Source organism: Drosophila tropicalis, unplaced genomic scaffold (assembly GCF_018151085.1).
Source record: "Drosophila tropicalis isolate 14030-0801.00 unplaced genomic scaffold, ASM1815108v1 contig_715, whole genome shotgun sequence".
In the NCBI taxonomy this organism is placed as follows: domain Eukaryota; kingdom Metazoa; phylum Arthropoda; class Insecta; order Diptera; family Drosophilidae; genus Drosophila; species Drosophila tropicalis.
Window position 1 is genome coordinate 282,755 of NW_027173199.1, and position 13,097 is coordinate 295,851.

Sequence of the window (13,097 nt, forward strand, 5' to 3'; positions counted from 1 at the left end):
CAGAAGAATCACCATAGAGGAGCCCCATAAGACACACCAACCACCGCAGTGTAAAAACTGCCAGGAATAAAACCACACCTCTAACAACTGCAATCTCAGGTCAGTGTGTGTTGGCTGTGGCGAACATCATAAAGATGGCATTTGCACCAAGGACAGAAACAACGTCGCACTAAGACTATGCAGTAACTGTGGAAGGAACCACACGGCCAACTACAGAGAATGTCCTGTCTTCAAGGATCTTAAATCACACCTAAACGGGCGCAAACCCCCAGCTGGACCAAAAATGACCTTTAACGCCTCTAAAACTACACCGCAGGTATTCTTCGCCAAAGCTGTTAGATCATCTAACATGCCTGCTACAACCAGCCCTAGTGTATCCTTCGCTTGTGTGCTCCGAACTGGACGGACGGAGCCCGCGAAAGAGACCCCGTCACTCCACCATCTACAGAATCCGCAACCTAGCGCACCAGAACTTGGCCAGCAAATTCCAAATGGCTTAGAGGCCCTATTGATCTCACTGAATCAAAACATGACCACTTTTATGACGTTCATGCAAAACTGTATGCAGGAACTGATGCGGAATCAAAACCTGCTTATCCAGAAGCTTATCGAGAATAAATAATGGCTTCCCTACGTCTATGTCTTTGGAATGCTAAGGGCATCTCCAAGCACAAAAATGAACTGCAACTATTCCTAGACTCAAGTGAAATCGACGTTTTGCTGATTTCGGAAACACATTTAACATCAAAAAATAATTTTCAAATACCAAAATATACCTTCTATGCAACAAACCATTCAGACGGAAAAGCTCATGGCGGGACTGGTATCCTAATCAAAAACCGTATAAAACACTCGTTCCTCAACAGATTTGAAACACAAGCAACTGCTATAACCGTCCAAACCATAACCTTGTATTTCCCACCATGCTTCTCAATCTCTGAAAAGGAATTTACCGATTTCTTTAAAACACTCGGAGATCGCTTCATTGCAGCAGGGGAGTATAACGAAACATACGCACTGGGGTCTCGTCTGGTTAATCCTAAAGGCAAGCAGTTGTACAACACAATAGTCAACCCTCTCAATAAGATGGATTGCGTCTCACCGGGTAGGCCTACTTATTGGCCCTCAGATCCACAGAAAGTGCCTGACTTGATTGATTTCGCAATAAGCAAGCGGATTCCGCGTAATCGGATCACTGCGGATACACTGCTAGATTTATCCTCCGATCACTCTCCAGTGCTATTCACACTATTAACAAGACCTCAAGTACTTGAACGCCCATATAGGCTTACAAACAACAAAACAAATTAGCTTTAATTTAAAATGTACATGAGTGCCCACATTGACTATTCGCCGAAACTGGATGCTGCAGAGGACATTGATATGTGCGTCTCTGCACTTGAGTCTATGATGGCAGCTGCAGCAAGAGTATCTACTCCACCTGCCTATTCTTACACTAAACCTGTTGACAGGCCTACGAACCGGCGGATAGCACAATTAGTAATGGAAAAACGACGTCTAAGAAGAGAATGGCAGATTACTCGATCACCAGCAGCAAAACTTTGCCTAAGGCATGCCAATCGCAACCTCTCCAAGGAGTTAACACAAGAGAAAAGCTAGGCTCAAAGGAAATACATAGAAAAGCTCAGTCCAACCAACACTAAACATCATCTGTGGAAAACCCACCCAACTTTAAGCGCTCCTACAGAGACAATTTCACAGATAAGGAGTCCAACCGGTGGATGGGCCCGCAGTGACGAAGAGAGGGCATCCGTATTTGACACACATTTTAAAATGGTTTTCCAGCCATTTCCATGGAACATGGAAAAGATCCACTATCATCATGATTCCTAAAGTGGGAAAGGACAAAACCCAGCCATCATCCTATAGGCCAATTAGTTTGCTGCCATGTCTTTTGAAGCTTTTTGAAAAGGCCCTGCAGATCCGGCTAAGCTCATTTCTGGCATCGGAGAACACAATCCCTTCACGCCAGTTCGGCTTCCGCGAAAAACATGGTACAATTGAACAAGTCAATCGCATAACATCCGAAATACGAACAGCATTCGAACTAAAAGAATACTGTGCGGCTGTCTTTCTCGACGTTGCCCAGGCTTTCGATAGAGTTTGGCTGGAGGGTCTGATGTTCAAAATCCGGCAAAAACTGCCTCAGTACACCCATAAACTCATGGAAAATTATCTTTACAATAGGAAATTCGCTGTAAGATGTATCGGCTGATTTTGAAATCAAAGCTGGTGTACCGCAAGGCAGTGTACTCGGCCCATTGCTCTACCAACTGTACACTGCAGACTTACCAAAGAGTTTAGGACTTACAACGTCCACTTTTGCCGATGACACGGCAGTCCTTGGCAGATCCAAATGCCCAATACAAGCCTCTGCAAAATTAGAGGAACACCTCAAGGTGGTAGAGGAATGGATAGCAACTTGGCGTGTCCGGGTCAACGAGCAGAAACGCAAACATGTCACATTTACGCTTAACAGAAGAAACGTACAACGTACCAATTCCTCAAGCCGTAGATGTCACTAACCTTGGCATCCACCTAGACAGAAGACTAACTTGGCGCAAGCACATCGAAGAAAAAAAGTCACAGCTTAAACTGAAAGCGAGTAGCTTACATTGGATCATCAATGCTCGGTCCCCTCTACGTCTGGAGTATAAGGTCCTCCTATACAACTTCGTACTGAAACCCATCTGGACTTACGGTGCCGTTCTATGATGAAATGCAAGTACACACCCTAATTTTCTTGCCATTTCCCTTACGCGAACTAATAATAGAACTCGTATTAAAAGAAATGACAAACCCAATAATAAGTGATTAGGGCCGCCTGCAATATCCCCAGGATTTATTTTAAGTACTAGATTAAGAAAAATATCTCTAACTTGTTGTTAGGCTCTAATTTAAGAGGAGATTCAACAAATATATATTAAACGTTAAAAAAACAAGACAAATTAAGTTTTTTGGAAATTTCGATTATTACCCATGTCTAGTAATAAGCAAATGATTATTATCGCTGCCTATTACCCATCGGGTAATAATAATGAATAATTTAAATACGAGGTGAACAAAGTGTTTAAAGCACTTATTATAACATACTGGCTGGCGACCTTAATAGCAAGCATATAAACTGGGGCAATAGTTCTTATCAAAAAGGCAATGCATTATTCACATGGTCAAATGAAAACAATTCTTCTACAATTCTTTAATTTAGACAACCCGACTACCATTTCATCTACTTCAAATGAGTAGATTATGATAGCGACCATTAAGCAGTCCAGTTTACCATTTCAAACAGGGAGTGCACGTCCCTACACAATATATGTGAATTCCCCAAAACAACGTATTGGAATTTCCGGCAAAATGATTGGTTAAAGTTTAAAATGACTCAAAGTACTTTACTGCGACAAGAGATAAAGACACCTAACGATAGAAATCTATCTAACGACGAAATCGGCATTCACCTAACAAAACTTAATAATATCATAAATGCAGCCATTGAGAAAAATGTACCCAAAGCAACGTGCAATGCATTGAAAAGGCTACAATGAAACCCCATTATTCAAAAACTGCTATTAGAAAAGAGCAAAATATTAACTATGATTAAAAAGAGCAATAGATTAGAAATATATCTTTCTGAGTTAGATTTACAACTATTTAAAACAAAATTAAAACTGTTTAAAAAATTACAAGAGTGGATAAAATCCAAGATTAACTCTGAAATTGAAAACAAAATTAAACATATAACCCCCAAAGACCCATTTAAATTTTCTAAGGTTAAGCACAACTTTCTAAAAAAAAAAGAACTCAACCAGCATCATTAGTGTTCATCCAGCCCGCGCTAGCATTTGTAGCATGTTGACGGTGGCCTTGTTCAGCTTGATGAAAACACCATTGTTGATCTGGCGCAGGCGGAACAATTGCAAAACCTTACGCACCTTGGGGGCAACTTTGTTGATACCACGGATACGCACGACAAAAGCCAATTTAGCCTCGGCTGGCACGTAGAATTTATTATGCTTCTTGGCCAAGCGACGCAACTTAATTTCACGTTGATCTGCCTTAATGTACTCGTTTTGGTACTTCTCGGCACGGACCAGATTCTCCTTCTTGCGCAGGGCAATGACAGCAGCACGCTTCAGACGACGTTTCGTTTCAGCGGCACGTTTGCTGACTACTTTCTTGCCGAACTTCAATTTAGATTCTGGAACAGCGGGCACCTTTTTAGCTGCTGGCTTCTTTGCAACCGGGGCTGGCATCTTTTACTTGACACTCGCACATTGGTAAAAGAAAGGGAAATACAACAATACATACAATTCGCTATTCCATGTGATGGAATACTAGGAATCGATTTCATAAGGAAATACAACTGTCAATTAGATTTCAATCCGTCCGAAGACTGGTTAATAATTAGACCAAACAACCTAAAATATCCAATATATGTACCAATATCGTACAGTTCTGGTAACAATTCAATAGTATTGCCAGCAAGATCCCAATTTGTCCGAAAAATCGAAATAAGTTCACAAGAAGACAGTGTATTGATCCCAAATCAGGAAATTCAAAATGGTATTTATTTAGCAAATACCATAACTAACCCCCAAAACGCAGTCATACGATTGCTAAACACTACAAACATAGACCAAATAGTAAACATATCAAGTTTGAAATATGAACCGCTTTCCGGCTACGAAATAATAGAAACAAATAAAGAACAGCGTGAAAACGCAGTACTAACTACGTTATCAAAAAATTTTCCCCACAGTTTCACAGCCAACTTACGAAGTTGTGCAAGAAATATAGTGATGTATTCGGACTAGAAACCGAATCAATAACAACAAATAACTTTTATAAACAAAAATTAAGACTGGTGGACGATGAACCAATATATATCAAAAATTATAGAAATCCTCATAGTCAGAAAGACGAAATCCAAAAACATGTCCAAAAACTTATAAAAGACGAAATAGTCGAGCCCTCTGTATCACCTTACAATAGCCCACTTTTATTAGTACCGAAAAAATCATTACCAAATTCCGAAAATAAAAAATGGCGATTAGTAATTGACTATCGTCAAATTAATAAAAAATTGTTGTCCGATAAATTTTGATGACATTTTAGATCAACTAGGTAGAGCAAAGTATTTTTCATGCCTCGACCTAATGTCAGGTTTTCATCAAATTGAACTCGAAGAAGAGTCACGAGACATAACATCCTTTTCCACATGTAATCGCTCATATCGCTTCACGCGATTACCATTCGGCTTAAAAATAGCGCCAAATTCGTTCCAGAGAATGATGACTATAGCATTCACTGGCCTTGAACCTTCACAAGCTTTCCTTTACATGGATGACTTAATAGTCATAGGTTGTTCCGAAAAACATATGCTCAATAATCTAACAGATGTTTTTGAGAAGTGTAGGCAACACAACCTAAAGTTACATCCTGAAAAATGTTCATTCTTTATGCATGAAGTCACCTTTTTGGGACATAAATGCACAGATAAAGGAATCTTGCCTGATGACACAAAGTATGATGTCATTTAAAATTATCCAGTCCCACATGATGCGGACAGCGCTAGAAGATTCATTGCATTTTGCAATTATTATCGAAGATTTATACAAAATTTCGCCGAATATTCTCGTCAAATAACAAGATTATGTAAGAAAAATGTTAAATTCGAATGGACTAGTGATTGGCAAAATGTGTTCGAGCATTTAAAATCAGCATTAATGAACCCAACTCTGTTACAGTACCCAGATTTTAGCAAAGAATTTTGCATAATCACAGACGCAAGTAAATATGCATGTGGAGCAGTCCTCACTCAAAACAAAAATTGACTACAGCTTCCAGTAGCATACGCGTCTAGATCTTTCACCAAAGGTGAGAGTAATAAGAGTACAACTGAACAAGAGTTACCTGCAATTCACTGGGCAATCACGCATTTCAGACCATACATCTATGGTAGACATTTTACTGTTAAAACAAATCACAGAGCATTAACTTATTTGTTTTCAATGGCAAACCCAAGTTCCAAGCTAACCAGAATGCGACTTGAATTAGAGGAATATAATTTTACGGTAGAATATCTAAAGGGAAAAGATAATTTCGTAGCCAACGCGCTATCGAGAATAACTATACAGGACTTACAAAATATACTAACCAGTAACAAAATTCTGAGAGTCACTATAAGAAATCAAAGTAAACAGTCAAATTCCTGCGCAGGAAAAGAAAAAGAAAATAATATAAAAGAGTTGCAAAAGCAATCTCTTAATGCTTCTAAGCCCAATGTGTATGACGTCATTGTAAACGACGAAGTACAAAAAGTAGTGACCTTGCGAATAACCGATTCTTTAACCACGTTCAAACATGGCAGGAAAGTTATAGCAAGAATTGACATTTGCGATATGTATACCAATGGAATTCTCAACTTAGGTCAATTTTTTCAAAGGCTCGAAAAGGAAGCCGGTATACTCAACATAAGTCAAGTCAAAGTGGCACCGAGCGAAAAGATCTTTGAAACTATCTAAATAGAATCTTTTAAAAATATGGGCAATAAAATTTTACAATCATTAAGAGTAGCGCTACTCAAGCCGGTGACCCTATTATCAAATAAAGATAAAGAAAAAGAAGCAATACTGTTTACGTTCCACGATGACCCCATACAAGGAGGTCATACTGGAATATTAAGAACTATGGCCAAAATAAAAAGGCATTACTATTGGAGGAATATGACACAAGATATATCTCAATATATAAAAAAATGTAATAAGTGTCAACAAGCAAAAATAACAAAGCACACAAAAACTCCATTAATCATAACTGAAACGCCGCAACTGGCTTTCGACAGGGTAATTGTGGATACGATCGGTCCACTCCCAAAATCAGAACAAGGAAATGAATACGCAGTAACCTTAATCTGCGATCTAACTAAATACCTTGTAATAATACCAATAAGAGACAAAAGTGCAAAAGCAGTAGCGAAAGCTATCTTTGAAGATTTCATTCGCGGTACGGTCCAATGAAGACGTTCATTTCGGACATGGGGACAGAATATAGAAACTCAATAATTGAAGATTTATGCAAAAACTTGCAAATTAAAAAGATAACTTCAACTGCACATCATCACCAAACTGTACGCACTGTGGAGCGAAGCCACCGAACACTCAATGAATATTTACGATCATACATTTCAGTTGACAAAACTGACTGGGATGTATGGATACGGTACTTCGCATATTGTTTTAATACAACACCCTCTATGGCACATGATTATTGTCTATATGAGTTGGTATTTAGTAAAACTGCGAAGTTACCCAAACATTTTAATAGTGCTGATAATATAAATCCACTATATAACATATAAGATTATGCTAAGGAATCAAAATTTAGATTAGAACAGGCTTATAAAAGAGCCAGAATTATGTTAGAACAGCATAAGGCAAAGAATAAGGAAATATATGATAGAAAGGTAAAAGATATCGAATTAGAAATAGGAGGTAAAGTTTTATTACGTAATGATACGGGTCATAAGTTAGAACCTAAGTATTTAGGCCCATACATTATAGAAGAAATAAAAGATAGGGATAACATTTTAATTAAGGCTACAAAGAATAAGAAACAATTAGTGCATAAAGATAGGTTAAAAATTTTTATCAATTAATATATACATATGAACAAAATAATAATAAAACAAAACAAAATTTTTATCTGCATTTAATGACACTATACATATATACAAAATATATATCATCAAACATTCAAATTGAAACTAAAAAAAAAAAAAAAAAAAAAAAAAAAAGAATTTTTTTTTACCAATAATACATAAATAAATTCCCATTAGAAAATAACTCCATATAATTCCGTTATTTTTCTAAAGAGGGGGGATGTAGCATGTTCTAGAATAACAACATTACAATGTATACAAATATATCGTATCAATTAGTAAGAATATTTATGTGCGCAACATTCAAGTACATTTGCCTCTTAAGCAACATAACCACCCATGAGTGCATGGTGCTGGACAATTGCTGCGTCGGCAAATATAACACGCGCGGCCACTCAGGCCCAATATGCAATATGATACATCCTCACTCTCTCGCTGCGGCGACATATATACATACATGCTCTTATGTAAACATTATACATTTATACATTCATACATTTATACATAAACATGTTTATACATAAGCATACCGCTCCTCTGCCTGCATTGCCAGTAGCGCAGCTACGCGGTTTTAGCTATAGAGAACAATTGTAATAGAATTAAGAATTATTCAATAAACCATACTCAAACTGAAAAGACCTGCTTGTGTCTTTCTTTTGCAAACTCAAAATATTACATCTTGAATGATACAACAGCGGACGTATTACACATTATCCAGGAAGCTGGCCTGGTTCTCAATAATCTCAAACTAGATGCCCACCAAAACAATTACCTCATCACAAATGAAAAAGGGATAGGACACGTCATCGGTTGTCACTTTCAATCCGTTCACTCTGCAAAACAGATTGATACGAACATTGAAGTGCACCGAATCGTCGATCCGGCGTACAGAGTTTTTAGAAATAAAAACTTCTTATGTAAATGCCAAATTGACGTTAATTTCTTTTAGTTGTGAGGAACATAATTGTAACAATAACGTCCCACACAACAAACAAGTAATTAACAAGAAGCAACGCACTGAAAATATACGCAAAGACAAGGATTCATGGTGCCCAGCAACATGCTGCTAAAGATCACTCTTCGCAACATGTTGCTACAATTAAAACAAGCAACATTACAATACGACACAACATGTTCGATCGGGCCACATACGACCAACAGCGAATTTCGTCACACCGGGAAGATGCGTGGGAGGCAGAGAGCGAAAGAACCAAACGGCTGGAGAGCATACGCGCAGGAGAGAGGGCTGCTGTGCTTCAATCACAGCAGGACATGGGCCGATGCGTGAGATTAAGAGAAATTATGCATGAATAGAGGCACAGCACACATACACTATGCGTGTGCAGATTGAGCGCGGGTACCGATGGATGAGACGAGCGCGCTCTATGGTGCTGGACGGCGGAGCTTATTTTGGGAGAGGCAAACGGCAAGCAGAGAAACAAAAAAGGCCCAAGTGAGGGCTATGCATGTCGAACAGGGGGTTGTGCATATCAAGTCAAACGAATATCGTCGATCAAGTTCGATGGGCAAAGCAGGGTATGTGCAAGCCGAAGAAGGGGGGAATTGAGTCTTGAGGAATGACGTAGACGAACGAATTTAGTTAATTTTGACTTGAATTAACTAAAACGAAACAAACGAAAATCAATATATTATTCGGATGAAATAAAATATCAATACATAGAAGAAGAGCAACAATTCCCAAAAGTTGAGAGAACGAGCGAAATAGAGAGGGACATCTGAAAAAGCAGCGTCGCCTAGCATCCAGAGAGGACGTGAATTGGAGAGAAAAGGATGGAAGCCCGCATAGCAACGGAGGCGCTATATGGGCAGAGCAGAGAAACAAGGACAAGAATCCAATGGGCGCACAGCAGCCAGAAAGTGGATGCGGCTGCGCCAAGGACTTGTACCGGACTTTCACCACACATGGCAACAGCGTAGAGGCCCAGGATGGCTATATAAGGCGAGCAGCGAGTCAGGACATCATCAAGTCGTCGAGTCAAGATCAAAGTATCAAGTCATCGAGTCCTGATCAGCAAGAAGCGAAGCAATAAATCTCTTTTGGTCTTACGAGTAACCTTAAGAGTATTTGGCGCCTAGCAATCTACCAGCACAAGCAAATCATCAAGTTATAAGGCCTTACGAGTGGCCTTATAGACTCCACAAGCAGCAACGAATCTGAATATAAAACAAATAATTACTCAGCTTGTATAACCAGCAACCCAAATCAGTGTAAAATAATATATAAATGTTCCACCAAACCCAAAGTATACGAATAAACACCAACCTACATTTATACATATAAATCAGTGTGTCATAATTTCACCGGGGCACAAAATAAAATTTGTTGTGCCGAACCTCGCCCTAAAGATTGAAATTACCCTGAAGGACGAAAAAAGATCGATACACATTAAAAAAAGCGGATCGAACGGATTCTTATTTTATTGAGGCTAACGAGCTTGATATTATCTTTGGTAATCTGCGCGGTAAATTATCTTCAGGTTTAGACGGGATATTGTCCTAAAAAATTTGTGAAAAGAACTCAAACTTGAGTTTTATACATTATTTAATAAAACAACTCATATTTCTCAAATCAATGGAAAGGAAAAGGCGGATATAGGGGCTAGATGTCTTCCCAACATTTGTAGCCCGTTCAATTCTAACCAGAGGGCAGGGGCTAACTTTGACCGCGACAAAGTTTGTATACCCTTGCAACTTTTTTGGTAACTTTTTCCTTACCTATTAGCCATCAATGTGGAAGAACGTTTTATCTAAAAAGGCTTATGTTTGCGAAAGAATGGCCCACAATCATAGGAAATAACGAAGATATTGATCATAGTCACTGTTTTCCACCGATCGTTCCTATGGGAGCTATATGATATAGTCGCCCGATTTTGATTAAATTTGGCACTAACAAATGTTGAATTTGAAAGCAATCGCGTTAAAAGTAACGAAGTTATTTACAAAAGTCACTGTTTGCGACCGATCGTTCCTATGGGAGCTATATGATATAGTCACCCGATCTTTATTGATATAGTCGCCCGATTTTGATTAAATTTGGCACTAACAAATGTTGAATTTGAAAGCAATCGCGTTAAAAGTAACGAAGTTATTTACAAAAGTCACTGTTTGCGACCGATCGTTCCTATGGGAGCTATATGATATAGTCACCCGATCTTTATTGAATTCGGCACAGTCATTAACAGATATATTAAACTAACAAATGTTCAATTTGAAAGCAATCGCGTTAAAAGTAACGAAGTTATTTACAAAAGTCACTGTTTTCGACCGATCGTTCCTATGGGAGCTATATGATACAGTCACCCGATCTTGATCAAATTTGACACTGTAGTTTATAGGCGTAATAATCTCTCTAATATTAAGTTTCATAATAGCGCAGAAAATAACGAAGTTATTGAGAAAAGTCACTGTTCGTGGCTTTGGGGTTTGTATGGGAGCTATATGATATAGTGGTCCGATCCGGCTGAATCCGAGATATACAACGCCTGCAGTATATACAAGCCTATGTGCAAAATTTCAGCTCTGTAGCTCTTACGGTTTAGGAGGAGTTTGCGTTGATCCAGACGGACGGACGGACGGTCCCTTTTTGCAAGGGTATAAAAATAACATTCTACTGAAGATTATAAATATTTGTTTTTGCAAGCGACAGAAAATGCAGACACCTGGACGCTGTACAGATATTAATATTAATTGCTTACCGTTTGTATTTGAAGCTTTTTGATATCCATCAATACCTGAAATAGATTTTTGTTGATAAATATACAAAACAAAGTGATTTGTGAAATCAAATATTAACAGTTTTTCCAAATTTGATTCTATCTATAAAAGTGTTTCTAAGGAATATTTGGATTTTTGATTTGAATTTTTTTAAATCGGTTAACAATTATGGGTGCTAGAGGTGCCCAAAGTTAAGACATTTTCAGTAAGTACGAATAAATAATATTAGGAAAATTCGGAACTTTAAAACTGAATATTGGCGATTTAAACAATCGATCTTGAAAATTGTTTTATCTGAAAAGTATGTTCTTTATTAGAAGTCTGATACATACATTATAACAGAGTCGGTCCTAGTGCATTACTTCAAAAATGCATTGATCATTTCATTGGCATTGAAAAAACATTGCTAATGCAATTTTTACGAGCCCCGACTACTATTAATTCGTACGGAAAATTTTTTTTACCCATATGCATGGACAACTCAACATAGTTTTGTGCATTATTTTATGCTTTATAAAACACATTAATTTCCTTTCAATAAACGGGAATTCCGTCCATATAAAACATATACAAATTTCTAAACACATGGACTTGTTTTGGGGCGCGCAAATCGCGAATTTAATAGCGCTCGGGTTTATTTAAATTAAACATTTTTGGTTACTAAAAACAATATTTTTCCACACAGGTCAAACTGAGAGTACAAACTTTGTATTTGTTGGCAAACTGTAAACAAGCAGCTTTATGCCAAGGCAGAAGCTCTGGTGCTTTATGCCAAGGCAGAAGCTCCGGTTTCATGAATTTTTTTCAATATAAAGTATTAGATGATCACTGCACACGTATCGTGGATATCGATAGAGAAAAATTACTATCTATTTGGTATGCGCCGATATTTTATGTGATCGCTAGATTTCATATTCAGTTGTCACTGAATGTTGGGCTATCAAATTGGGGGTTTCTTTCATAATTTTCCCGGTCTTTTCGTAACTTTTCACTGTGTTTTTATTTTCGTCAAAATGTTCTGCAATTTTGCTAATTAAGATCTCCACATCACACAGTGCCACAAATCTTCCACGCTCTCCATCGGATAAGAGTACGAATCTTGGCGTTTTTTTAATGAAAAATATCAAAGAAGCTAACATCGGCTATGCCGAAGCTTATATACTCTTGCAGTCCTTGGCAATAATATTTTTACATTTTGAAATTTGTTTCCCTGCAACTCAATTCATCAATACACAAACAAAACAATTTTACTCTTTTTATTACAATTTGTTCTTCTTCTTTCCTCATTCCCTAAGCAGAGCAACGCACGCATACACATACAGTTCATGTAGAGTTGCGTCTGTATGTGTATGCATGTGCTCTGTTGATGACGTGTGATGTAGTAGACAGCAAGCAGTGCTGCCGGCAGAGCTGGGAGCAGAGCAGCGATTATTATATTTACTGTAACTTGTGTTATATTTATCCGATCCGATTCAAATTTTGGGATCTGGGGTTTTATATCTAATATTATACATATGCGATTATTATATTTACTGTAACTTGTGTTATATTTATCCGATCCGATTCAAATTTTGGGATCTGGGGTTTTGTATCTAATATTATACATATGTGAATTTCAAACCGATACTCCAATTTTTATGAAAATGTTTGTTCTGGAGCTACATATATGATATAGTAGTCC

At 37.8% G+C, this 13,097-nt stretch overlaps 2 protein-coding genes across 2 annotated transcripts in view; both read right to left on the reverse strand.

The window, feature by feature from the left end:
- Positions 1 to 13,097, reverse strand: part of LOC137579584 (putative uncharacterized protein DDB_G0285119) — a 111,006-nt gene that overhangs the window by 88,188 nt on the left and 9,721 nt on the right. The window contains exon 4 of the mRNA XM_068293364.1: positions 11,398 to 11,433. Within this exon, the coding sequence (XP_068149465.1) occupies positions 11,398 to 11,433 (36 nt within the window). The remainder of the gene's footprint in view (positions 1 to 11,397; positions 11,434 to 13,097) is intronic.
- LOC137579585 (large ribosomal subunit protein uL30-like) lies at positions 3,843 to 4,313 on the reverse strand. The gene has a single exon (XM_068293365.1). The coding sequence runs from the start codon at positions 4,272 to 4,274 to the stop codon at positions 3,843 to 3,845; it is 432 nt and encodes a 143-aa protein (XP_068149466.1). The 5' UTR covers positions 4,275 to 4,313.

What these genes read in the sequence shown, in the direction of transcription:
- LOC137579585 (XM_068293365.1), bottom strand. Translation starts at nt 4,274, where the DNA reads ATGCCAGCCCCGGTTGCAAAGAAGCCAGCAGCTAAAAAGGTGCCCGCT.